At 44.1% G+C, this 26894-nt stretch overlaps 2 protein-coding genes across 5 annotated transcripts in view; both read right to left on the minus strand.

Annotated features, from left to right (window-relative positions):
• The window catches only part of TBCK (TBC1 domain containing kinase), a 536201-nt gene that overhangs the window by 284249 nt on the left and 225058 nt on the right, over positions 1-26894 (minus strand). For all 4 annotated transcript variants that reach the window (XM_073571832.1, XM_073571833.1, XM_073571835.1 and 1 more), the window contains 2 exons: positions 15758-15841; positions 13612-13697 (listed from right to left, as the gene is read on the minus strand). In XM_073571832.1, coding sequence (XP_073427933.1) covers positions 13612-13697; positions 15758-15841 — 170 coding nt within the window. The remainder of the gene's footprint in view (positions 1-13611; positions 13698-15757; positions 15842-26894) is intronic.
• On the minus strand, positions 17778-24274 carry LOC141086110 (uncharacterized). The gene is made up of 2 exons (XM_073571829.1): positions 20052-24274; positions 17778-19869 (listed from the first exon to the last, which is right to left on the minus strand). The coding sequence occupies exons 1-2, from the start codon at positions 21558-21560 to the stop codon at positions 19399-19401; spliced, it is 1980 nt and encodes a 659-aa protein (XP_073427930.1). The 5' UTR covers positions 21561-24274; the 3' UTR covers positions 17778-19398.

Raw genomic sequence — 26894 nt, forward strand, 5'->3', positions numbered from 1 at the left:
ACAGCTGTCTCTAATTAAGTGGCCATTCGGTGTACACTGGAAATAACGAAATAACTTTGATCCGGACTCATTAAGGTGATTTAAAGCTAGAATACTGTGGTAAAACACCATAAACAGTCACAACGTTTTGGCATAACAGAGTTTTTACCGCCAAAGTGGACGGAGCTGGGGGGGGAGCAGGGATGTGACTGTGCCCATCCATCTAATTCATTATCAGTTCCGGCATACTTGATGTCAGAAATCTCACTCCAGTCCCTGAATAAAGTAAGATTTCTGGGGAGGCACACAAGTTCTTTTTATTAATCCAGTCATCCAGTCGATCAACACTCGGGATAAGGAGTGAAAAACTTGATCTTTTAGGGCACACTGGATCATGCAGTATCATTGCTACCTTCATCCCTTCTCATTCCTTGGATGAACTTGTTGGGCATGTCTTTATGTAACTCTGAGAGCTCATGCACACATCAGTGATTTTCTCATACATAAAAATCGGTCCAAAGTTCATCAGAGTTTATGATCAGTGTTCCATCAGCATTCCATCAGCGTTTGGTTACATTCACAAACTTATCATTTGATCAGTATTTTACATCAGTATTTGTTAGCCAAAATCAGGAGTACAGCAATCATATATTAGAAACATGTCACCACTTCTGTATTTATCACACACTCCTGGTTTTGGCTTAACAAATACTGATGTAAAATACTAATTCTGGACATGTGTCCTCACTTTTGCAAGGACCACTTGGTCCGCAAAAAATCATGGACATGTGAAAAGCCCCATGAATGTCATAGGTATGAATGCTACACATAAAAAACACAGGTAGCGCTCGTAAGCGAAAAATTGACATGTGAATAAACCCTCAAGGTGAGACATCAAAATGTGTTGTGTCATTCCAGCATAACTGACATGAAAACTATGAGCAAGCAGATGGCCACATGTAGCCATTGGCCCGCTGGGGGTGGACAGAGCTTTACACCCTTACTAAGTGTGGTGTAGTGACCACTGTGTCCGCTAGGGGGGGCGCTGTGTGGGTGTCCCAGGACGAACGGATAGCCTTGTCCAGAGTGGTAACAGGAGCAGGGTGCTAAAGGATCGCTATGCATCTCAAGGTTGGTGGCCTTGGGATGGAGGCTTGCTTATGTGCTGATCAGCAGAGCTGATCTTTCGTCAGGGAGAAGTCTCTAGGTAGCTGGTGAGACGGGCGGTACCAGTTACCTACAAACCCACCCAGGGTGTGTGTTAAAGAACGCTATTGTAAAGTGTGTATGAGTGGTTGAAGGACCTGTGATGAGGTCATAGCCATGTGACCCAGTGGGTGTGGCTACGGACCATATAAGGTGGCCAGGGTAGGTCACATGGAGTGAATGCTGGGACCTGGTTGGTCCGTTTTGGAAGGTCCAGTCTGAGAGAGATGGGGCTGTCTTCCTGACAGCAAGTGAACGTTGTGTTTAAACACTGCACGTGCCTGATAGTTCCCTGGAGGGAATGAATGTCTGCAGTATGGAGAAGCTGCCATGAGGTAAACCCTGAGAGGGGATACAACTGTGAGGCTAAGAGAGCCTGTGTGCTGGACATGGCACAACCTGTGTGACCACAGGGATAACAGAGTGAAGCTCTGTCATGGAAGCTAAGCTGTTAATATGAACTTTATGTTGCTGATCATGGTTTATGATGCCTAAATAAACCGCATGGACTGTGATTGTTTTTATGGAAAACCTGTGCCGGATGTGATTTATTGACTGCCAAGCGAGTATCCCCTACCCGAATCACAATGCTACCTTACATAAGCAACAAGCATGTTACCGCACCATTATAAAACTTCACTATACCAGAAAAATGCTAATTTAACAGTACGCAAAAGATGCACTAACATAACATAGCATGTTTGTCACTGTTCCGTGTGGTACTATCTGCAGTGGTGAGGCTAGTGCCCCTTGCCGGAAAGTGCACTAGCCAGGGCAATGTGACGTGACAGCGAAGGATGAGGTTCCTGACAGCGATGGGGGGGAAGGACCCACTTAGGGGATTAGGGGAGTTCATGGACAGGCTCAGATTTGAGCTCAGATGGTGACCCTATCAGTATGGCCTTCCTCTGCCCATTTCCATCCCGTTGTGTGTGTTGCGCCGTTTGCTGACCGTCCCCCCGTTGGGTCATGTCACATTGTGACACTGGTCTATATTTAACAGCTTATTTAAGAGAAATCTGAATTTCTCTGGAATAAAATATCGGATTGCAGATATCAATGTTGCTTACTCTGCACAAGGGCTTTCCAATCTCCTTCATTCTCTGGAAAACTGGGGGTCCCAGAGGCAGAACCTCCAGTCATCATTAGGTGATTGTAAATTCTAGTTCTAGTCCAAAAATGTGATTAAAGAGGGTATCTGTAACCAGGTTTTTGCTACCCCATCTGAGAGTAGCATGATGTAGGGGGCAAAGACCTTGATTCCAGTGATGTATCGCTTACTTTACTGGGTGCTGCAGTTTAAAAAAAAAAAAAAAAAATTCACTGCTTAATCTGCTGCAAATCTACGATTTACTGGATGTTGAGCTTTGTATAACCTCACCCACACCACCGATTGGTAGTTTTCTACCCATGTACCCAGGAATCTGCCAATCAACTTAGTATTTAAAGATCATTTAGCCATATTTTTTGTAACTCATCCCTTTAAAAGAGGAAGGTCTCTCATTTCAGAGCTCCCTCAATTATCTCCAGCATTGCTCTCTATTGAAGACCTGGCAGGTTCATATATTATACGGACAGCTCATTAATTTCATTGGGAAAGTTGTATTCAACTGCTTCTTTGGTAGTGATGTAAAGAAATTGAATGATTGCTAATGGGTATCAGCTGAAGATCCCACTAATTTATTGTGGTCACAGCAGTGGGACGTGCTGCTATAAACAGGTTACTTTTAAAGGAACCTTCAGACAAATAGAGATGGTTAAAAGAGCTCGTCCAAAGCTGGAAAACAGCACCACACTGGTCCATGGTTTATTTCTACTAATGCAGGGAAGCTATACTGAAGTGAGAAGTGTTATAGGAACAATCTCTTAAACCGATTTAGTTTTTAGGCGTGATAGCAGAGGCGTAACATGAAGTTCCTGGGCCCTTCTGCATAATCCTTGGAAGGGTTAACCATTTACCATGTGTCATTTTTAATACTGGAGTCTTCTCTTGTGGCAGTGTAAATTTGGGCTCCCTCATGCACAATGGTCTGGGTATCACTGCTACTAACGAATCATCCCTGTTGTGAATTCTCTCTCTGGCTTTCCTCTGGTGATTACTGAAGGTAGTGGAGCTGGTCAGATTGACAGAGGGGTTGCAGGTTCTCTTTCTGGACTCCCTCTGGTGGTTACTGGAGGCAGTGGAGCTGATCTGATTGACAGAGGCTTGCCACCTGATAATGAGGAAGACGATTGGAGATCTGGGGTTTCTGATTGGGATTTAAGACAGCTGACTCCCTCTATCCCTGCTGGTGATTTTCTTCCTGTGCCTTCTAGGTCTGATGTCTCCTGCTCTTTCCCTGCATGGTTCAGCTAAGTGGTTCATTTCTTATTCTGTTTGCATATGATCTGGTTTTGTTTATCTCTGCTTTGTGCGGGTCAGCCAGCTCCGGCTGGGGCTGTGCTGAATCACCGCCCATATGTTACTGCATGTGCCAGTTTGTTTTGTCCCCTGTTATATTTGTCTCTTTTTGCTTTGCTTTCAGAACATACCGGAGTGCTGATATAGTGGGGGCGAAGTCATGCAACTTCAGTGTTTTTGTGCATCAGACGTGTTGGACTTTTTGCAGGGTTTTTTGCCTGATTGCAGACAGTGTCTTTCCTTTCCTGTTCTGGCTAGTCAGTTTGGGCCCCATCGTTTGCTCAGTCTATTTTTCTGCCTGCGTTTGTTTTCATCTTGTCTTACCTACAATATATGTTTGGGGGCTATCTATTCCTTTGGGGTCTGCTTCGGGGCAGTTTAGATTTCCCCTTTCTTGCTTTAGGCTTAGTTAGCTCTCCGGCTGTGCCGAGGCATCTAGGGTTATCGTAGGCATGCTCCACGGCTACTGCTAGTTGTGTGGACAGGATCAGGGGTCTGCATCCGCTTAGTTACCAACCTCTCTGGTTTTCTGTGGCTTAGCTTGGGCCTGCTATCCTCCTCGGTGCCCATTCATAACACATCCCATTGCTAACCTATGTACCTGGAAGGTCCTGTAGGTAACTGAATCTACCCAAAGAAACCATGCTACCTCAAAGACCAACCCAAAGCACGTTGGATTAGATTCTCCAAAATATATTTGGCACATCTTTCAGGAGTGGAGTAGATTTCTGATATAACAATTTATGCCATTTTGTGCAGTAAGATATAGCAAATTTGCCAGGTTATGATTGGTTGCAACCCTTCCTATTCAGCCAAATCCACTTTTTTAAAAAACAATGACAGCACTGGCATAAAAATGTAAAAGTCACAAAGAGAACAGCAAAAATGCTGCAGCTTTCATATGGCAAAAATGGAAAAAATTCTGGGAGGAAGGAGAATAGACACTAACTCTGCTGTTACTTTATTTTAGTACTAGCTGAGGGGGCCGGCGTTACCTGGGCATAGTAACCAACTGTGGTTAGTTATAACAAATTATAATGATTATATTGCACATAAAAAACGTGAATCTAATCCTATCCTGTGTGATACTGACTGGTGAGCCGTGTATCTAATACTATTGTGTGATACTGTGTGCTGAGCTGCGTATCTAATCCTATCCTGTGTGATACTGTCTGCTGAGCCGAGTATCTATTCCTATCCTGTGTGGTACTGACTGCTGAGCTGTGTATCTAATCCTATCCTGTGTGATACTGACTGCTGAGCTGTGTATCAAATCCTATCCTGTGTGATACTGTCTGCTGAGCTGTGTATCTAATCCTATCCTGTGTGATACTGACTGCTGAGCTGTGTATCTAATCCTATCCTGTGTGATACTGACTGCTGAGCCATGTGTCTAATCCTCTCCTGTTTGATACTGCCTGCTGAGCCATGTGTCTAATCCTCTCCTGTGTGATACTGACTGCTGAGCTGTGTATCTAATCCTATCCTGTGTGATACTGGGCTCCCCCTGCAGTCTGTGTCAGAGGGTGGTCTGTGTTGGCACGGTAATAAATTGTGCTATTTCCAGCTTTACAGAAGGACGATAACACCATAGAAATGATAAGAATAATAGGCCTCGGTTACCACAACTGTCTACAAAGAAAACTGTTGCTGATAGCAACCAATCACAGCTCATTTTTCATTTTTTAAACAGCTCTGGGACAGCGTGGCGAGTTTTGAGTGGCGACTTTTGTGTTTCGACTTTTATATGTGGCGAGGTTGGTGTATGTGTGGTGAAATGTGTGCTGAGGGTGGTATATGTGTTCAAGCACGTGGTAGTGTGTGGCGCATTTTGTGTGTGTGTTCATATCCCCGTGTGTGGTGAGTATGCCATGTCAGGGCCCCACCTTAGCAACTGTACGGTATATACTCTTTGGTGCCATCGCTCTCATTCTTTAAGTCCCCCTTGTTCACATCTGGCAGCTGTCAATTTGCCTCCAACACTTTTCCTTTCACTTTTTCCCCATTAAGTAGATAGGGGCAAAATTGTTTGGTGAATTGTAAGGTGCGGGGTTAAAATTTCGCCTCACAACATAGCCTATGACGCTCTCGGGGTCCAGACGTGTGACTGTGCAAAATCTTGTGGCTGTAGCTGCGACGGCGCGGATGCCAATCCCGGACATACACACATACATACATACACACATTGAGCTTTATATATTAGATATTCTAATCACAAGAATATTCAGTATGAAAAGATAAATCTGAGGGCGCAAAACATGTGAAATCTTATAGGTATATATATATATATATATATATATATATATATATATATATATCTCCATACAACATGCTCACATTTGAAGCAAGACAGCCACCTCACTCCTTTCTAATGAATCAGGAGTGTTTGGTAGCACGAGGCCACGATACACACCAGGGAGCAAAATTTGTGGTTAAGCACACATAGCGGCGAACGTCACTATGCACCTCGGCTGATTCATTAAGATGGGTGAGTGTCTGCTCCAAAAAGCCCTGTCATCAAGACTGGCGAGAGATTAGCTGGTCTTGGTGAATCGACCCCACACTTTTTTTCTAACCTAAAACAAAAACCTTTCTTTTCTCTATCGCACACAACATGTACCATACCAGATCAAAATTAACTTACGGTATTCAAAGTTTCATCATAAAAAATACTGACCTTCCTGACCTAGGAAAACAAAGTAGTGGCAAAACTGGGTGAAGATTTTTTTTTTTTTTTTTAACTTGATAAATTCTGAACAGGAAAAATAAAATAAAAAATGATCACACATAACCAAAATCATCTCTTCAGTGAGAAAAGCAAGGCAAAAATCCACTAAACCATAATCAAGTTAGATATCAAGACACCTTATGGAAATATTTAACACCACCTCAATCTTGTCTTTGTTTCATAGGGCAATTTTCTGCAACAAAGTAAAAAAACTAAAAATTCAGTGCAACTATAATAACAACAAATGGGCAGAACCACATCATTCCATCAATCCAGAAAAAAAAGGAAAATCTACAATACTTCTGCTTAATGATTAAAGATCATTCTAGAAAATAACCATGACATCTGATTACATCAGAGCTACTGATTGCACTCAGCAGAACTTCAAACCAGAAACATGCCTGAAATTATAGCGATTTAGTATCTAGAAAAAAAAAAAGATTAAGATAAATGATGGCGCTGACAAAATGACAGCAATCAGTGGAGGTAGAGTACAGCACCAGGACCCTTTTCTCGCTGAATATGGTCTGGTAAAAAAAATCTGATTTAAAAGGAATGTTTCATCAGAATATGACCTACGATTTAAATCAGGTTTTTATGTTTAACAGATTTTTCTTGCGCTCATTTTTTTTTTTATTCTTCATATTATAATCTGTATTTAAAAACCATTAGAAATGTTGCAATTTTTACACTGGCTACTGGGGCTATTCTGGACTCCTATTTCCTCTTGGTTCTACTTTCTGTTGTTCCAGGAAATCCACGCATATACTAACAGCAAATAGAGTCAGACCCTATCTTTTTTATTGAAGCATCTATTGAGCTTATGTAGAGGTAAACCTTCACCTGAGCACATCGACTTGGATTTCACAGGCTTTGCTAACCTTTAACCTCCTGATGAAGGTTGCGAAACGTGCATTGGGGTGTTCAGTTGAATGTCACCATTGCTTCATGATGACTAAAGGTATTATTATGGGATATTAGATTGTCATCTGTGAATGAGCTATAATTCTACTTCGCCATGTGTTTATTATTTAGTATTTTGGACGTAATTCACTGTATTTAGATGATTCTGGAGAACTTATACCTGCACTTTTAATCACTGAAAAAGTACTAGTATACTTAGCAGGGTGATGAGGACCCTCCCATTGTTTTAGGGGTTTGTTCTTTATTGTGGTTGGAGTATTTGTCACGTTTTTCTATGTATGCAAATAATAAAGACTGGAACTCCTGCATGTTATGTTGTTTTGGGATGGTACTTTATATAGGTTTTGTTGTTGTACAATAAGATGGACCAACTCCTGATTTGGGGATTGCTGTTAAGATTTGTAGGTTTATTAAAATAAAATTAACGGCAGGAAATGTTATAGACTGGAGCGGTCACACTGCATGTTATAAATGCAGGGACCAGAAGAACAACGGCATTAGAGTGGAGTTCTACTTTATAACATGTTCACTAGACTCATAAAGATCACTTAAAGGGAAGGTGCCATCCCAAAAAAAAATTTTCAGCAATTGAAAAACTGTAAAGAATTAATGTTTACATTTTCTTTAAAAATATTATCATTTATTTTTAATTTTGCAAAATATGAAAAATAATTTTAAAAAGTTTGGCATTTCCACTTGTTAACACTAGGGGGAGCAGCTACTGAAATCTGGCACAAAAACCTATGACATCAAGGAACACAGTGAGCAGCCATTTTGATGGGGCCTGCAAAGTTACTGACTGTCTTTGCATGTAAAGTCTGGATCAGAACAGGTCATCAATCAGCAGAAATGTTTCCTGGATTTCTGTGGAGCAGACAAGCAGACGGTCCATCCATGTGTATAAAACACAGCGCTCTATGTACAATCCCTGGCACCGAACAGGGTGAGATATATGGTGGAGGAGCAGGGTGACAGCAGAGAGTATTTCAGGAGAGCAGTGTGCTGGTCTATGGGGGGCACAGAGGGAGATATATGGGGGAGGAGCAGGGTGACAACAGCACAGAGTATTTCAGGAGAGCAGTGTGCTGGTCTACGGGGGGAACAGAGGGAGATATATGGTGGAGGAGCAGGGTGACAGCAGCACAGAGTATTTCAGGAGAGCAGTGTGCTGGTCTATGGGGGGCACAGAGGGAGATATATGGGGGAAGAGCAGGGTGACAACAGCACAGAGTATTTCAGGAGAGCAGTGTGCTGGTCTATGGGGGGCACAGAGGGAGATATATGGTGGAGGAGCAGGGTGACAGCAGCACAGAGTATTTCAGGAGAGCAGTGTGCTGGTCTATGGGGGCACAGAGGGAGATATATGGTGGAGGAGCAGGGTGACAGCAGCACAGAGTATTTCAGGAGAGCAGTGTGCTGGTCTATGGGGGGCACAGAGGGAGATATATGGTGGAGGAGCAGGGTGGCAGCAGCGCAGAGTATTTCAGGAGAGCAGTGTGCTGGTCTATGGGGGGCACAGAGGGAGATATATGGGGGAGGAGCAGGGTGACAGCAGCACAGAGAATGTCAGGAGAGCAGTGTGCTAGTCTATGGGGGGCATAGAGGGAGATATATGGGGGAGGAGCAGGGTGACAGCAGCACAGAGTATGTCAGGAGAGCAGTGTGCTGGTCTATGGGGGGCACAGAGGGAGATATATGGGGGAGGAGCAGGGTGACAGCAGCACAGAGTATGTCAGGAGAGCAGTGTGCTGGTCTATGGGGGGAACAGAGGGAGATATATGGGGGAGGAGCAGGGTGACAGCAGCACAGAGTATTTCAGGAGAGCAGTATCACACGGGATAGGATTAGATACACGGCTCAGCAGACAGGATTAGATACACAGCTCATCAGTCAGTATCACACAGGAGAGGATTAGATACACAGCTCAGCAGACAGTATCACACAGGAGAGGATTAGATACACAGCTCAGCAGTCAGTATCACACAGGAGAGGATTAGATACACGGCTCAGCAGACAGTATCACACAGGAGAGGATTAGATACACGGCTCAGCAGACAGTATCACACAGGAGAGGATCACACAGGAGAGGATTAGATATACGGCTCAGCAGTCAGTATCACACAGGATAGGATTAGATACATGGCTCAGCAGTCAGCATCACACAGGGTAGGGTTAGATACACGGCTCAGCAGACAGTATCACACAGGAAAGGATTAGATACACGGCTCAGCAGACAGTATCACACAGGAAAGGATTAGATACACGGCTCAGCAGTCAGTATCACACAGGAGAGGATTAGATACACGGCTCAGCAGACAGTATCACACAGGGGAGGATTATATACACAGCTCAGCAGTCAGTATTCACACAGGGGAGGATTAGATACACAGCTCAGCAGACAGTATCACACAGGAAAGGATTAGATACACGGCTCAGCAGTCAGTATCACACAGGGGAGGATTATATACACGGCTCAGCAGTCAGTATTCACACAGGGGAGGATTAGATACACAGCTCAGCAGACAGTATCACACAGGAGAGGATTAGATACACGGCTCAGCAGGCAGTATCACACAGGGGAGGATTATATACACGGCTCAGCAGAAGGTATCACACAGGAAAGGATTAGATACACGGCTCAGCAGACTATCACACGAGACAGTATTACAGATATGCCCACACTGGTGAAACTTCCAGCCCCCCCCAATTATTCACTAGACTATGGGCTGTATATGTCACTGTCCTCCTCAGACAGCCATAAAAGCTGTCATAAAAAGGAAGGTGTCAGATTACCAGAGATCACTGAGGCTGTGAGGACAGTGGAGCTGGAGCAGGAAGCACAGTGCAGAAAGTGGAGCTCAGCACTGGGCTACAGTAAAATGGCGCCCAGCCACACCTACAGCAGTGAATTGTGCACCCCACAGAGGCGTGCCCAGTTCACTGCTAATGAGGCTGCAATGTTAGAGAAATGGGGTCGGGAACCGACCACAGTCTCCTATGTCCAGGGACGGCCATATTTGCAGACTGTATGAGTCCTCCACAGATCTGCAAATCAAGATGGCAGCGCCCAGTGGCTACATTAAAACATTATTACAAACAAACCATAAATCCTAGTTAGTACATTTGCTGAAACAACATGTTTTGTTACTTACTCTTTTTTTGCAAATTATATAAAATTGCGGCACCTTCCCTTTAAGAGTTAAGAAATACAAGATTAAGGAGGCTGTCTAGACTATTTCTGTTTTTGTGTCTTGTCTTGTAATGCAGCTCATCTCCATTCATGTACAGTAAGAGAGACAACGCTTCAGTAGTCTCAGACTAGAAGAATATACTGTATACACGGAAGTGGATCAAAGGCTCTTTTTAAGGGTTACCTAGTGGATAAAACTTACTCATATTACTGGGTAAAAAATAAAAGAGGTAAAACTCCGCTTCGTTATATACACATTCCTCACTGGTCTCCTCTAACTGGATCTGTTTCCATATAACAGAAAAGACAAGACCTGCCTGTCCGCCAATCACTGGCTGCAGCGGTGACCTGCCTCAGTTATGGATTAGCTGAAAAGTCATTTCCAGACATTTCAGGTATGCAGAGGAAGTAGAGACAATTCAGGTGTGGTAAGTGTCATAAAGGGAGCTTCGGAGGATGAGTCAAGGTGAGTATTACTCTTTCTTTTTAACCAAACTAAGGGTACCGTTACACTTAGCGATGCACCAGCGATCCCGACAACGATATGGATCGCTGCTGTATCGCTAAGTGGTCGCTAGTGAGCTGCCACACAGGCAGATCTCACAAGCGACATAGCAGGGGCCGGGGGTCGTTACTTACCTGTCAGACGCGGCGATCCTGACGTCCTCCCGCCCACGTCCACGTGTCGCTCGTCGGCGCCACAGGAAGCCCAGCAGGAAGCTGACGACGAGAAACGGTCCAGGACGTTCTCGCGCGATGAGCAGCGGGGAGCCGGTCGGAGGTAAGTATCAGACATAGCGATATCACTAGCAATATCACTGCTACGTCACAAAATCGGTGACGTTACAGCAATATCGCTATGTGTAACGGGGGCTTTAGACTTTAAAAAAATATTTTTGAATCCCCTTACCAAAAGCTTTTCTAAAGGAAAAGTGATAAAATCTCCTACAGAAGATAGACATCAGCTGGGTAAAAAGTAGGCAAATGAAGTACTGGCTAACAGGATGCCCTACTCTTCCACTTACCAAATATGGAGTTTGTTTTATCCACAATGATAATTTTATCCTATAAGTAATAATAAGAGTAATAGTGCATTGATGTTTTGTAGTGTTGTGGATTTTTGACAGATTGGGTAGATATACCCTTGTGCGTGTTGTGGCCTGTCCTAATTAGACAGAGTCTTATTGAGCGCTCAAGGAAGGAAAGACGCCACACCTGGTTAGCAGCAATACCTTCCAGCAAAACTCTGCTGGTTTATTAACATTCATGGTTTTTTATCAGTTCGTACAGAAAGGAGTGGTTACTCATTAACATAAAGGCTGAACTTCTAATCTAATTGGTCAGTTTAAATACATGAACATATATGGGCGTCCGACCTAAGGTGACTTAAGAATCAGATGATATACTGCCCCTTGTATTCCAATGTCAGCAAGACTCCAATATCGGCTTGGACCATCTGGCCTAACTTCCTCTTCTGTGTGTCTGGGACAAATGTCACAAGACAATGCTATCATGAGATCACATCAGCTCCCCAGACTCTCTCATGGGCGGGGGGGGGGGCAGGAGGTCATTTCCACCAACTAGTTATAGAGTTCAATCTGTAAATATGTATCTGTGTGCATATGGTTATATAAGAATACATGAGTATATGGAGTACATAGCAATATATAGCCTATAGCAGGCAAGTGAGATCTAGATGAAATACATATACATGTTGTGAGTTCATTTTCCCCTTCACCATTGAGGTCTGATGAACTCCCTCTTCTGGTGAAGGAAGGTAGTGAGGCTGATTACCAAGCACCTGAGCAGGATGATGATGACTGGGTGACTGGAATTGCTGACTGGATATAAGGCAGCCGACGCCCTTCTGCCTTGCTGGTGATTTCCCTGAGGGAATCTAGGAGACAAGTCTGATTCCTGCTCCTCAAAAGCCAAGTTTTCTGCTCTGCTTTTTGCATTTGTGTTTTGGTTATGTTTTGCCTTGTTTTTCTGGATTTCTGCCATTCCCTGCTGGGATGAGCTGAATTCCTTTTTGCTCTGTCTTCAGAAAATACCTGAGTACTGATATAGTCTTTTTGAAGCCTAGCGTCTTCAGGGCTTTTTTCCCTATCAGTCTGTTGGCTCTTGTTTTGATAGGGTTTTGGCGGATTGCAGACAGCAGCTTTTCTATCCTGTCCTATTTAGTTAGCTTTGGCCCCATCATTTGCTCAGCCTATCTTTCTATCTGTGTGAGTGTTTTTTCATCTTGCTTCACCGTCATTATATGTTGGGGGCTGCCTATTGCTTTGGGGTCTGCTCTGGGGCACTTTAGATTTCCCTTTCTGTCTTTAGGCTATTTAGTTCTCCGGCTGTGATCGAGGGGTCTAGGGCACTGTAGGAACCCCCCACGGCTACTGCTAGTTGTTGTTGATAGGTTCAGGGGTCTGCAATCCGATAGCTGCCAACTTTTCTGGTTTTCTGGACTTAGCTAGTATTTCTGTTTTTGCCTCCTACGGTGACTCATTCATAACATATACATATATATTTCCATAACAGTAGCATCTATTCTGGGACCTGCTACTGTAACATCTGCTTCTGTCACCAGGGGTCGCCGTATTCCTTCTGTAGGTGGTACTGATGATGGAGGAGACATCGGGGTTAGAAGCTCTTGGCGGCACAGAACGTCTAGGCACTGGCTGTATGGATGTGTGTGTAATCCAGCTGGAGTAATCAGCTCCTTACTTTGACCAATGGGACAGCTCCACACTCACCAAGATTACTGCTAGGAGTTACCAGTTATAATTCATACTATTTCTGGTCTACTCCTGTTGTTCTGCTCCTGCTTTGATTCTTGTTCTGACATCGGCCCATTTATTAATGTTTCCTCTGACTCACAATTTTGGTTCTTGTTTTCCCTACTAGTTCTGAACCTGTTGACTTGACCATTTTCTCTGCTGGCCAGCGGCTACACAATGGACTCACACTAGGGTTCCTGAGTAAGTCTACATCTCTGCACAAGGATGATGGCCAGGGCTCTCCTGGGACCCGAGAGTTGGTATAGCTATTGCAAAGCCTGTCCAAGGAAGCCCCATTTAAAGCTGCCAGGAAATCATGGACAGACCCACATTTGAACAGATATGTCAGGCAGACACACACATGCTGTTTTTATGGCACAATGCATATACAAGAGCCTCAAGTACTTACATCTGGAATGAAACCAATTTCATTGAGGTGGTTACTGAGTTCCGGGTCATGAAATGCAATCATCTGGGAAAACACAGTCAGGTACTCTGAAATCACAGGAACATTACAGACAGATGTGATCAGAGGAATGAGACAGAGGTCAAACACAGGACACATAAATTGAAGTGGTTGTCCCACAAACAAAGTATATTTTAATCAATAGATCTTTGAATGATAATAACCACAATTGAATGTGTTAATAAAATGTTCCTGTGCTGAGATAATCTTCTAAATGTGACTCTGTTGTGTACTGTGTAATGGCTGTGTCTGACCATACAGGGACATGGTCTGATCATACCACAGCTCCTGGGCAAAGGAGGAAGGAAAAGAGTATACAGACAGGACAGCGTGGGATCACAGCTGATTCTTTCTGTGAGGTAAAACCTTTCCCTATCTATTTAAAAAGACTCTACCTCACAGAAAGAATCAGCTGTGATCCCATGCTGTCCTGTCTGTATACTCAATTTTGCTTCCTCCCCTGCCCAGGAGATGTGGTATGATCAGATCATATCCCTGTACTGTCAGACACAGCCATTACACAGTACACAGCAGGGGTACAGTTATAGGATTATCTCAGCACAGGAACATTTTTTTAACACATCCAATTCTTATTATTCCAAGATCAATTAACTAAAATGCACTTTGTTCATGAGACAACCCCTTTAAGTAATTAAAACACAGTAACTTCTTACTTTACAGATTTTCAAAAAGACTAGAAAACAGATGTTTCCATAAACCTCCCTAATGCAGATGGATGATTATATGTGAGATTTCACCATTAAAGGACCACCTTTTGTTAGCACTTGTTAATTATCTGTGTATTATATGGTCAACCATTAGTTTGCATGTAATTAAATCTTTCCCATGCACCAGCTAATGCAGGGGCACTGTATGGCTGACTACAATTTTCACTGAAGATATCAGCTTACCAAAGAGGATTTATTAACCTAGTTCCATTGAATAGAAGTTTTGTCCACCACAGGGCAGCAAAAGGCAATAACCACAAAAAATTAAAGATTGGTTTGAGTCCTACTGGTAGGGGCCCCACCAATCGGCATTAATGTCAGATATTAGTATGCCATCGATGTCTACCATTGATATCCTTTTTTTGTCTCCTTAGAAATATCTCCCCTGTATTCTCTAATAGACCACACTCACTAATTAGTGAGCAGAATTTTTCATTATCATTAAAGAAATTAACAATATTAATTTTCTTTCACTATGTGCAGCTGTCAATGCATGCCGTGCATGCACAGTAACATGATAGCAGTCATATTACATACCTGCGTGCGATATAAAAGTGCTGAATTCAATGCGTCCATCACATATGCAGATAAATAAGCTTATGTCAACTGTCGAAAGCAGTATTTCACCCAAACAAACAAATTTTATAGCTTAAAGGAGCTGTCTAGGACTTTAACTCTGGTGGCCTATCCCTAGTAGAGGTTATCAAGGTCTGATTGGTGGGGGTGCGGCGACACCTGACACCCCCGCTGATCAGCAGTTCCTTGTGTTGGTGGCATCCAGAACTGCACAGCTCCGTTGACTGTGCAGCTCCGTTACTGCCAATTCTGACTTTCACCGACAACGAGAACAGCTGATAGTCGGGGTTGTTAGTTGTTACACCCGCACCAATCAGACTTTGATGGCCTGTATTTAGGATAGTTCATCAAGGTTAAAGTCCAGGACAACCCCTTTAACAAACCATGTATTTCAGATTACTAGGAAAAAGCAATTAGTTCCAGCTGCGTGTAAAAAATTTCTTCATTTCAACATTAAAAATATGTCATCTTCATAGTATATGCCATACACACGGACACGGCAACGCGTTTCTATCTGTAAGATCTTTGTCAGAGTTGGCTCTGACAAAGATCTTACAGATCGAAACGCGTTGCCGTGTCCGTGTGTATGGCATATACTATGAAGATGACATATTTTTAATGTTGAAATAAAGAAGAAATTTTTTACACGCAGCTGGAACTAATTGCTTTTTCCTATTGATTACACGTCAGTCCAGACGGAGCTCCGAGGTCTGCGGTGAACACTTGGTGAGCTGGCTTTTGTTTGTTTTCATTTCAGATTACTATTAGCGCTGTAAACAACTTACCTTGAATTACATGAGAATTATCTTTTAAAAAGAAATTGTACAGGTACTTTGGTATGAATGCAGACATACACGCATACGCTAGTGCTAGAAGAAAAGAAAAAAGTCCTTGTTTCAGATTTTATTTTCCACAATTGTGTTGACATATAGAAAATTAACTGCATAAACATATAGTATTAAGTACATATCATATGTGCTCTTCAGGAAAGAGTGTATGGTTGTACAGGTCACAGCATCCATCTTAGGTCACTAATTAAAAAAGAAAATGCCACTATCATATGGGGTATATAGTATTTACTAAAGGTTAAAGGGAATCGGTCAGTAGGATCAGCCCTCCTAAGCCGTCTATATTAGCATGTAGGTCATAGGAAGATGAATAACATGATACCTTGATATCTGCAATTCAAAGTTACTCCAGATAAATCCACATTTTTCTTATATGTAAATGAGCTGTTAAATCTATGTTCTTGAGAATATACCTCCGGCACGTATAGTAAATTAATGGGGGAGTTACCAGTGTGAGACATGTAGATCAGGAGAGCGGAGGGTCAGTCATTAAATGTCTCACACTGGTAACTCCTCCTTTCATTTAAAATAAGCTTCGGAGGCAGATGGTCTAGGAGATTTATGTCCTGCCCATAGATCTTAACTGCTGATTTACATATTTAGAAAAATATAGTTTTTTGTGATTAAGACATTGGATCGTAGATATCAAGGTATTATTTTATTTAACTTTCTATGTCCTGAATGCCCATATAGTCGGCTTAGGAGGGTTGATCCTACTGGCAGATGTCCTTTTAAATACAAATACCAAATTGGGTAATGCTAGGGGTATAAATACTTGAAAGTATAGTTAGCGCTAGTAACAGAAGAGGCTAAATTAAACTTTCTGTGAAGGATAAACTGCACACAGTGTAAAAGGCCCAGTCACACACAGCGAGATCGCTGATTTTGTGACGTCACAGCGATCTCGCCAGTGACATCGCTGTGTGTGACACACATCAGCCACCCCAAGCCGGGTATCGCTGATCGTGCAGGAACGTCCTGGGCCATTTTTTGACCGTTGGTCTCCCGCTGGCCAGCACGCATCGCTGCATGTGGCAGCGAGAGACCAGCGATCAGCGACGCTGCACGCTGGTATCTAAGGTAAACAGCGGGTTTCTAAGAGCCGCGCGACTCTTAGAAACCCGCTGTTTACCTTAGATACCAGCTTGCTCGCTGGTCCTGATCGCTGGAGGGGCTGTCTATGTGACAGCTCACCAGCGATCAGCCTAACGATGTCCCAGCGATCCCATCCATGTCGGATCGTTGGTGGGATCGCTGGGACATCGTCATGTGTAACGGGGCCTTAAGAGAAGGCAGCAGTTTCTTATATACGGTAATTTTCGCTCCTGTACTGTGTTGCATACACAAAACATTTAAATGGTCTGTCAGCTGCTAGGACAACCATTCTTAAATACTATAGACTCCGTGTAAAACAAAAAGTGCACTTTTCTCCCGTATTGGTGATGTCCCAGCCCTAGGATTCCGGGCGTCATAATGTTATTCCACATGAACATGTCAGGCTATCAGCGGCACCTGAACGGCTGCTGCGCTCCCACTTCCCCTCAGACGAAATGTGCGCACTGAAGCAGTTTGTAGTTCCCAGCTTCACTGACTGTGATGCGCAGGGGCTCCGCGCATGTGCACAGTCAGTGAAGCTGGGAACTACAGCATACGGCACCACCAATACACACTGTGTGAGCGCAGCAACACAATAAACTGCACAAGCGTGGGATATACAGTGACATTGGCGAAAACCATGGGACATAATTCAAATTGTGTGGGTGGGCAACCCTGACTGGACACAATGAAGTACACCCCTATGACTAAACGAGCAGATAAGATATAATTATATAAAGTGCTTTTTGATTAGGAATACAGTGGCAATTTTAATGGAAAAACGTGTTCTTGATGCATAATGCATCACTAACAACGCACTGGGGACACGTTAGATGCTACAAATGACATGACAGGTGCCCTTTAACGCTAATTCAGCCTCTTGCTTTACTATTCGCTGAGTCTTTAGTTTCAAAATGTATCACAAAATAAAAATATATACAAATTAGAGGGTAATTATACTTTCAAGTAATTTTTCAGAAAAAACTATAATGTGTGCTAAATCAGGAACTGCACTATTTTCTGGTCATTATATGACTTACATAATTTTTCAGCAGCTTTCTATACTGCAGACTCTAAATTAAAATTGACTGAGATGGTAGTAGGAGGCTAGCTACTATGTTGTCTGCTGTTCATTCTTTAGTTAGCACACAGACAATTAGCACCATGAAGATGATACAGCAGCACTGTTCAGTGTAGCTGAGAATCCAGCTCTGGAGTGAGGTAAAAGACTTGTTAGGCAGCTCAGCATGATCTTTCTGTGTAAGCTTCTGCCTAGTTGCTAGTCCTACCCCCTTCTTTAGAATACAACAGGAGGCATAACCTCTAACATCACTGTGCCTATAGTCCATCTTGTTCTTGTTACTAAAACAGACATGAACTATTTTTCAGTGTTGAAAAGCTCAAGAGGTGGAAGTGTGGCTTATAAATAGAGAAAGGTGCTGTGATGCTAGTCACTACTCAAGGGCAAGCCATGAGGAAGGGTTGTCAAGAGGTCTGGTGTCAGATACCAAGAGAGCTCTTTATAAACAAAGGTGTAAGACAAAGGCGCAGTTAGGTCACAGTCTGACACTCAGAAATCGGAAGCTGCTCCTTCTGTGACACTGACATCAGTAGGGATTCCTTATGCAGAGGAGGCTCTGGGGCACGCAGAGAAGACACAATTTGCTTCTTCCAATCACTGAAAATGTTAATCTAATATTCTGTTACTATTATATCATGGTTCTCAGTAGTCTATACGGGGACAGCAAGTATCACATATTTCATGTGTTTCCTGCAAAACTGAGCTCCCGTAGTGAGAAATATTAATAAAACAAAAGTGAACAGAAAAACAAAGTACAGGAAGGCCATGTTCACATGATGCATTCCAAATGTATCTATTTTCCATGATCCTCAAAAATGTGGTAAAATTGGTACGTTTTACTGCCTTTCCTGCAACATGCATCAGGAATGCAACATGTGAACACAAGATATGAACATGGCCTAAGAAAGAACAAGAAAAAATTGTTTTTGTTTTTTTTCCTTAAAAGACAGCCATTAAGAAGTTAAAATTTCGCTTTGGTCATCAAGGCCCATAACACCTTCTTTTATGAAGGGGTAAAACACGGGTATTACATACCTGGTAATGTGTTTTTTCATGAGACATGACGGCACCACGAGAGAGGGGATCCGCCCTACGAGGACAGGAAACCTTCAAGATAAAAGGGGCGGCTCCTCTCTCTGCATCAGTTGTTTTACAGAGCACGAGAGGAACTCCGCAGGTTAGTGCACACATAAATAATACCTATTTTACACTGCTAAATTTCCAACACCAAGGGAGTGTATAATACTAACCAAACACCCAGCTAATGACGTGATCAAATAGGGCGGGAATATAAGGGTGCCGTCATGTCTCATGAAAAAACACATTACCAGGTATGTAATACCCGTGTTTTTCCATGGTACATGACAGCACCACGAGAGAGTTACAGAGATTTGTATTCTCTTTAGGGGGGGATCACTGCCTGTAACACTCTTCTCCCAAATGTGAGATCAGAGGTAGCAGATAGGTCTAATCTGTAATGTCTGAAAAAGGTAGATGGAGAGGACCAAGTGGCCGCCTTACAGATTTGGTCGATGGAGGCGTCCACTCTCTCCGCCCAGGACGTTGCCATGGCCCTCGTGGAGTGGGCTTTTAGGCCCTCTGGAACAGCCCTGCCTGCACTACTATATGCTAGTATGATGGCCTCTCTCACCCATCTAGCTATAGTTTGCTTAGAGGCTTTAAGGCCTTTCCTTGCTCCCTGATATGAGACAAATAAGGCCCTCTGTTTCCTCCATGGCTTTGTCACCTCTAAATACTGTAGGATACACCTCCTAACGTCTAAGCAATGTAATCTCTCTTCCTTTTTGTTACCAGGGTTAGGACAAAAGGATGGCAAGATTATTTCCTGAGCTCTGTGGAATTTCGACACTACCTACACTACACTACCCACTACAGGCTGCCACGAGAAGTGGTGAGTTCTCCTTCAATGGAAGTCTTCAAACAGAGGCTGGACAGACATCTGACTGGGATGATTTAGCGAATCCTGCTCTGAGCAGGGGGTTGGACCAGATGGCCCAGGAGGTCCCTTCCAACTCTACGATTCTATGATTCTACCTTAGGGAGGTATGCTGGATCTAATCTTAACACGACTCTATCGTCCATAACCTGAGTGTATGGCGGGTCTGCTGATAGTGCGTGTAAGTCCCCAACCCTACGTGCCGATGTGAGTGCCACTAATAAGGCTGTTTTTAAAGTTAACACTTTATCTGATGTTGCGTTTATTGGTTCAAATGGACTTTCAGTTAGGGATGATAGGACTAAATTTAGATCCCAGGGAGGAGGTTTAGGAGATGGGACAGAGTCAGCTCTAGTACAGGCCCGGATAAATCTGGCGACACATCTATCGCTTGCCAGGTCATAGTTGAATAATGCTGCCAGGGCTGAAACGTGTACTTTCAGGGTGCTGACCGCTAAGCCCAAGTCTAAACCCCTTTGTAGAAACTCTAGCACTGCCCTCACAGGTACTTCCCCCTCCTGTATTGGGCCTGAGGTGGACAAAAATTTTCTCCATATTCTCCCGTATATTTTTGTAGTCACTGGCTTTCTGCTACTGATTAGGGTGGCAATCAACCTTGCTGAAAAGCCTTTCTTCTCTAACAGTGACCTTTCAAATTCTAGGCTGTCAAATGCAGCCTGGAATTCGGAGGGTGATTGAAGGGACCCTGTGTTAGGAGGTCGTGGTCCTCTGGGAGCACCCATGGGTCTGTCACTGACATCACTCTTAGCCAATAGAACCACGGCCTTTTTGGCCAAAAGGGAGCTATCATAATTACTCTGGCTTGATCCTCCCTGATCTTCTTCAGGACTAATGGAATAAGGCATATCGGAGGGAAGGCGTACAGGAGACCTGATGTCCATTTCATTCTGAAGGCGTCTACCACCAGTGGCATGTCTGCTGGCCTTAGGGAGCAGAATTTTTGAACTTTTCTGTTGGTTTTTGAGGCGAAGAGATCTATTATGGGTTTTCCCCACCTCTGCACAATTTGTTGAAAAATGGACCCTTTTAGGCACCATTCGCCTTGCTTTAAGTGGTTCCTGCTCAGAAAGTCTGCCTTCAGGTTGTCTGCGCCTCGGATATGCAGGGCCGATAATGAGAGAAACTGATGTTCCGCCAGAGTCAGGATTCTTCTTGCTATTTCCATTAGCGACCGAGAACGGGTGCCCCCCTGATGGTTCACGTATGCGACTGCTGTACGATTGTCCGATAGGACTTTCACATGATGTCCTCTCAGGTGTGTAAGTAATCCTTCCAGCGCTCCTTCGATGGCTAGTAGTTCCCACTCGTTTGAGGATAGATCTTTTTCTCCCTGAGCCCAAGGATCTTGGAGCCATAGGGTGTCTAGATGGGCTCCCCAGCCCCAGGGACTGGCATCTGTCGTGACTACTCTGGAGGCTGTATATGTCCATGGTACTCCCCTCGGAGAGGACTCTATCTGCAACCACCATTTTAGTGACTGGAGTACAGGATCCGGGATGGTGAGCTTCTGTTCTAACTGCCCTTGAATCGTCAGATCGCTTTGTAACACGTACCACTGAAGCTCCCTTGTGTGAAATTGAGCCCATTTTACTGCTGGTTTGCAGGAGGATAGGGACCCCAACACTGACATGGCTTTCCTCAGAGTCATTGTCGGCTTTCCTAATGTTGTTCTGATTAGGTTTTTGATTTTCTCTTCTTTCTCCTCTGGGAGGCGACACTCCTGTATTACCGAGTCTATTGTTAGGCCCAAAAAATTCTGGACCATCGTTGGCTCCAACCTGGATTTTTTGAAGTTCAGTTGCCAACCCAGAGTCTGAAGAGTCTCTATCACTATCTTGACTTGTCCCTGACAGTGAGCGAAAACTTTTCCCACTATCAAGAAGTTGTCCAGATATGGTATTACTAGAGCATCTTTTTCTCTGAGATGTGCCGTGACCTCCGCAATTAATTTCGTGAAGACTCGGGGGGCTGTTGCTACCCCAAAGGGCAGAGCCTTGTACTGAAAGTGATGCCACTGAGATTTTATGTGGACTGCCACCCTGAGATATTTGCGGTCTTGCTGCCGGATCGGGACATGATAGTAAGCGTCCTTGAGATCCAGGACCGACATGTAACACCGAGGGAAGAGGAGTTTCACTGTAGATCTTATCGTCTCCATCTTGAATGATGGGACTACTAGATACTTGTTGAGGCCTTTTAGATTTACAATTGTCCTCCAGGAATCGTCTGGTTTCTTTATCAGAAATAGGGGGGAGTAAAAGCCTCCCTTCTTTTCTTTTTCTGGAACTTCTTCCAGTACGAGTTTTTGTACAAGCGATAATACCTCCTCTTCCAAACTCTTTTGTCTTTCTTGAGATGATTGTACCGGAGTTTGAATGAATTTTTGTGGTGGCCAGTGGTGGAATTTTAACTCCAGACCTGACCCTACTATCTGTCGTATCCAGGTGCTGGATGAGATCCTTTCCCAGGCTGGGAGGAAGTGAGAGAGCCTTCCCCCCACCTGAGAAGGACCGTCACTGGGTGGGTTTTTTGGCTTCTCTAGGGGGCTTGCTGAAATAGAAGCCTCTCCCTCCTCTGTATCGCTTGTCAGAATTGTTTCTGTCACGATCTTTAAATTGTTGCCTTCTGAATTTTCGGCCCCTCTGAAAGGAGCGCCGAAAGGCTTGAAATGGTTGTTTCGGAAAATTCTTTTTTGTATCACTCGCTTTTTCCAACACTTGATCCAATGCCGGACCGAATAAGAAACTTCCTTCACAAGGTAGAGAGCAAAGTTTCATTTTTGCCTGGGTGTCCCCCGGCCAGCATTTAAGCCATACCGCACGCCGTCCTACATTGGTTAAGGCTGCTGACTTTGACGCTAGTCTGGCCGAATCTGCTGATGCCTCTGCGAGAAAGTCTGCCGCCGCTCTAATAGCCGGCAATGATTCCAGAATCGTCTCTCTGGGAACTCCTTGTTCTAATTGATCCTCCAAGTTGTCTGTCCATATCTTTAGGGACATAGCCACACAAGTGGCTGCGATGGCGGGCCTTAGTGCGCCAGCCGAGGTTTCCCAGGCTGCCTTAAGGCAATTGTCCGCCTTTCGGTCCAGCGGCTCTTTTAGAAACCCCAGGTCCTCAAAGGGTAGGGAAGATTTTCTGGCGACCTTTGATATTGCTACATCAATTTTGGGGGCCCTATCCCAGGATGAGGATGCCTCTTCCTCAAAGGGGTATCTCCTCTTCAGGGAATTCATTATCTGGGACTTCCTTTCTGGCTTTTCCCATTCGCGTTTTATGAGTGCTTTTAGTTGCTCATTAACAGGGAAGGTCTTACGTTTTTTCTTTTGCAGTCCACTGAACATGAGATCTTGGGCTGTCTTTTTTGTCCGTTCTTCTACTAGCCCCATGGTAGATCTAACTGCTTTAATGAGTTCATCCGTAGTTTCTACTGGAAACGTATCTTCCCCGTCCGAGCTACTCCCTGAATACTGCGACTTATTTGAGTCGTCCTCTGACCCTGTAGAGTCTTGTTGAGAGACCCCTGAGGGGCTTGATCTCTTAGTTTTCCTCTCTGTATCTACGGCTTGTAATGCCCTTACTGACTTGGAAACTTCTGTCTGAATTATGGACCTCAGACTATCCGAAAATGAGGGTGTCTCCTCCGCTATGGTCTTGTTAATGCACTCCTGGCATAACTTTTTGTTCCAGGCTGCTTCTACGGGATTTTTACATAAAGCACATTCTTTATTTTTTGACTTTCCCCTACATTTCTTAGGGACCTCCTATACTCCACCCGCCAATGTATGTAAGAGGAGGAGGAGAAGAGGGAAAGAGAGGAGAAAAAGAGAAAGAGAACAGACATTAGATTACTGGACTTTCTCGAAGTTCACTCACCACTCGGACGCTTCATAGAACGGGTACCGGATCTGGAGGTTGGCTGGTCCTTTCACTGTCTCCCAACGAGACAACGAGACTATGGACCCCTCTTTCCTGCGGTGACGACCCGCCCGTGCGCTGCCCGAGTGGCTCACACTACTGCTGCGGCGTGTCTTTGCTTTCTCCTCTGAGCACGACCGCCTCTCCTTTGCTTCCTGGCGCGGTTGCACATGCTCTGGCGAAGGGCTCTCCATTATGCTGCTTATGGCTGCAAGCAGTCACTTCCACTCCAAATTGGTGCTGTGACGCCTGCTCGCCTTTTCTGGCGATCTTAAATAGCACCCTTTTTTTTTTTTTTTAGACCACCTGGACTCGCACCTGCCCCGCTTGCTGTGTGGACGCGCGCGCGTCATGCCTCTGCGTGCCCCCCCCCCGGGACCATGCACACCTTCTGCCTCTCCCAGGCCCCGCGGTGCTGTGCGCGCCGCTCTACTTCCGGGTCGCCGCAACCACTTCCGGTTCATCGGCCATCATGCGCGCTCCCAACGCGCGCCTCTCTCGGTGCGGCCATACGAACCCGGGCCGGGTGAGCGCTTGGGCCATGCTTGCTTCGGGCCCCCAGACACCCCTTACCTGCGCGATGGATCCCTTCCTGACCTGACTGCAGGTATACTCTCACTCCTGCTGTTTGTAAAATTACAGATCTCGGGATTTTCCGCTGCGGGGTCCGGTGTCTGGTCTCCAACAGGGAGGGTACACCGTCTGTGGCCTCCGAGGAGCTCTCTGCCCGGGCACCGATGTGTCTCCTGGGCTGCATGGCCACTGTATGTCAACAGGGAGGGAACACTATAAGTGGCCTTCCTGGACCTTCTTTGTGTGCTGACATCTTGGAGGGTCCACCGCCAAGGTAGCCCGCTTCGCCTGGGCATCTGCCCCACCGGCTGTGGCCATGCCTTCGCTCAGGGGGGACATAGGTATATATGGCCCCCGAGACGACTACCGGTACCCGGCGTCGGGTGTAGCAAACCCATGCCTGCCATTAATCACCCGACCCTGGTCCAGGCATCCTCTTCTTCGGAATCTTCAAAGAGGCTTTCATCTTGAGGGTTCCCCGTCGAGGACAGGAAACCAACTGATGCGGAGAGAGGAGCCGCCCCTTTTATCTTGAAGGTTTCCTGTCCTCGTAGGGCGGATCCCCTCTCTCGTGGTGCCGTCATGTACCATGGAAAAATATGTCTTAAAGGAATAAGTCAGTAGGAATAACCCTCCTAAGAAGTCTATATGGACTTGCAGGTTATAGAAAGATGAATAAAATTTTACCTTGGTATCAGTGATCTGATGGCTTATTCCAGAGAAGTCCACGTTTTTCCTATATGTAAATGAGCTGTTCCAGGCTATGGGCAGGACACAGATCTGTATGAAAACCTGCCTCCAGAGATTGTCTTGCATGAAGGGTACGTTACCAGTGTGATATATAATGGCCGCTCACTGCTCTGCAGAGTAGTGTGTGATTATACCTGACACATCTGCGGTTCCTCTCAGCTTCCATCTCAGTGGCCGACAGTTACAATATTGTTATAATACAGCAGAGCTGTGAGAGCTGCAGTAAATGCATTTGTAAAGAGACTCAGTTCAGTTGTACTGTTCTGTGTCAGTTACTTTTCTTACACTTGTAAATCCCTCAATTAAAATAATCTCTGGAGGCAGATTATCATGTAGATCTATGTCCGGCCCCTAGCCGTGAACATTTCATTTACATATAAGAAAAACATGGATTTCTCTGGAATAAGAAATCAGATCGCAGATATCACAGTATCATGTTATTCACCTTCTTATGACCTACATGCCCATATAGCCTAATGACAGATTCCGTTTAAATACTTTGATATATTAATGTTGAAAACCTAAAAAAAAACTGACCATAAAAAAGCTGTTACTGCAAAAGCCTGTAATTCCAATTGGTGTGGATGATAAATGACATTAGACAAACAAATAATTAAATGCTATGAAGTGAGAAAAATAGATATTTAGGATAGCAAATGATTTACAGGATTTCTTGATTGCAGTTTAACATGCAGTCTCAGCTACAAAGTGAATGCTAAAAACCTTGTATTTTACTAAAAGGTACAAACACAAACTTTAGGGTATTGTAGGAGTAGCTCAATCATCAGGAATCATGCTACATAAAACAAGTGAATTCAACCATCAAACGTCACTTCAATTAGTCGCATTATGTAGGTAAAAGAAGAACTGGAGAAGTGAATAATTTGCAAAGCATCATTAATGAAATTCATGGTGGTGAGGATGCTGCTTGGGTGGCCCAGTAATAGACATCTGAGAGAATGGGAAGAAAAAAAGATAATGGGCGAGTACGCGTGCTCTAATAACAGGGCTCCCTCCTCCATCTCCATTACCTGGGGATATAGCAATACAATGTTATGTTACCTCTAATCTCATTCATAAATCAGCAACTAAATCATGTATAATTGAGTAGGAGGGATCTGAAATACTCAACAAAGAATGAAGATGCAGGATATTCTCACAGAAGGTGTTAGCTTGTGCTATCAGTCACTATTACAGAAAGGATTTAGCAGTAGATATGCACATCTTAAAAAAAAAAAATAAAACAAATTTTTCCTTATTTTCTACCAATGCATTTAAAGTATTTTAATCCCCTAGATACAAAGCCATTTTTTACTTTAAGGCTACATTCATCCATCTGTGTGAAGACTTGGTGTGCTGTATGATTTTTTTTTTCTCAGACAGCACACAGACCCATTGCGTGTGCCCTACTCTGATCCTCAAAATCAGGTCAGAATAAGACCTGCTTTGAGTTTCACCGATTTGTCATTATTTAAGGGGTGATCTGATCCCTATTATGCCTTGGTAAATATCTATATTTTTAACCAACAACCTGTTTTGCAATTTGCTATATTATAAAATTCCCCATCATTCCCCTAATGGAGGAAATCCCTATATCTGTCTTTTTTTTCTTTCTTTTCTGTTTTGTTTAAGGGGAGTCTCAAATGGGACATCACAGCAGGATGACCCTTCCATTTCCATCA

The sequence above is a fragment of the Dendrobates tinctorius genome, unplaced genomic scaffold (genome assembly GCF_039654945.1).
Source record: "Dendrobates tinctorius isolate UK_male_01 unplaced genomic scaffold, ASM3965494v1 ptg000030l, whole genome shotgun sequence".
NCBI lineage: Eukaryota > Metazoa > Chordata > Amphibia > Anura > Dendrobatidae > Dendrobates > Dendrobates tinctorius.

Excerpts from the sequence above, each read along its gene's own strand:
- LOC141086110 (XM_073571829.1), bottom strand. The coding sequence starts at position 21,560 with ATGGGCTCAATTTCACACAAGGGAGCTTCAGTGGTACGTGTTACAAAG. Across the intron at positions 19,870-20,051 it reads ATCCAGCATACCTCCCTAAG|GTAGTGTCGAAATTCCACAG; the intron begins GTAGAATCATAG and ends AGTGTAGTGTAG.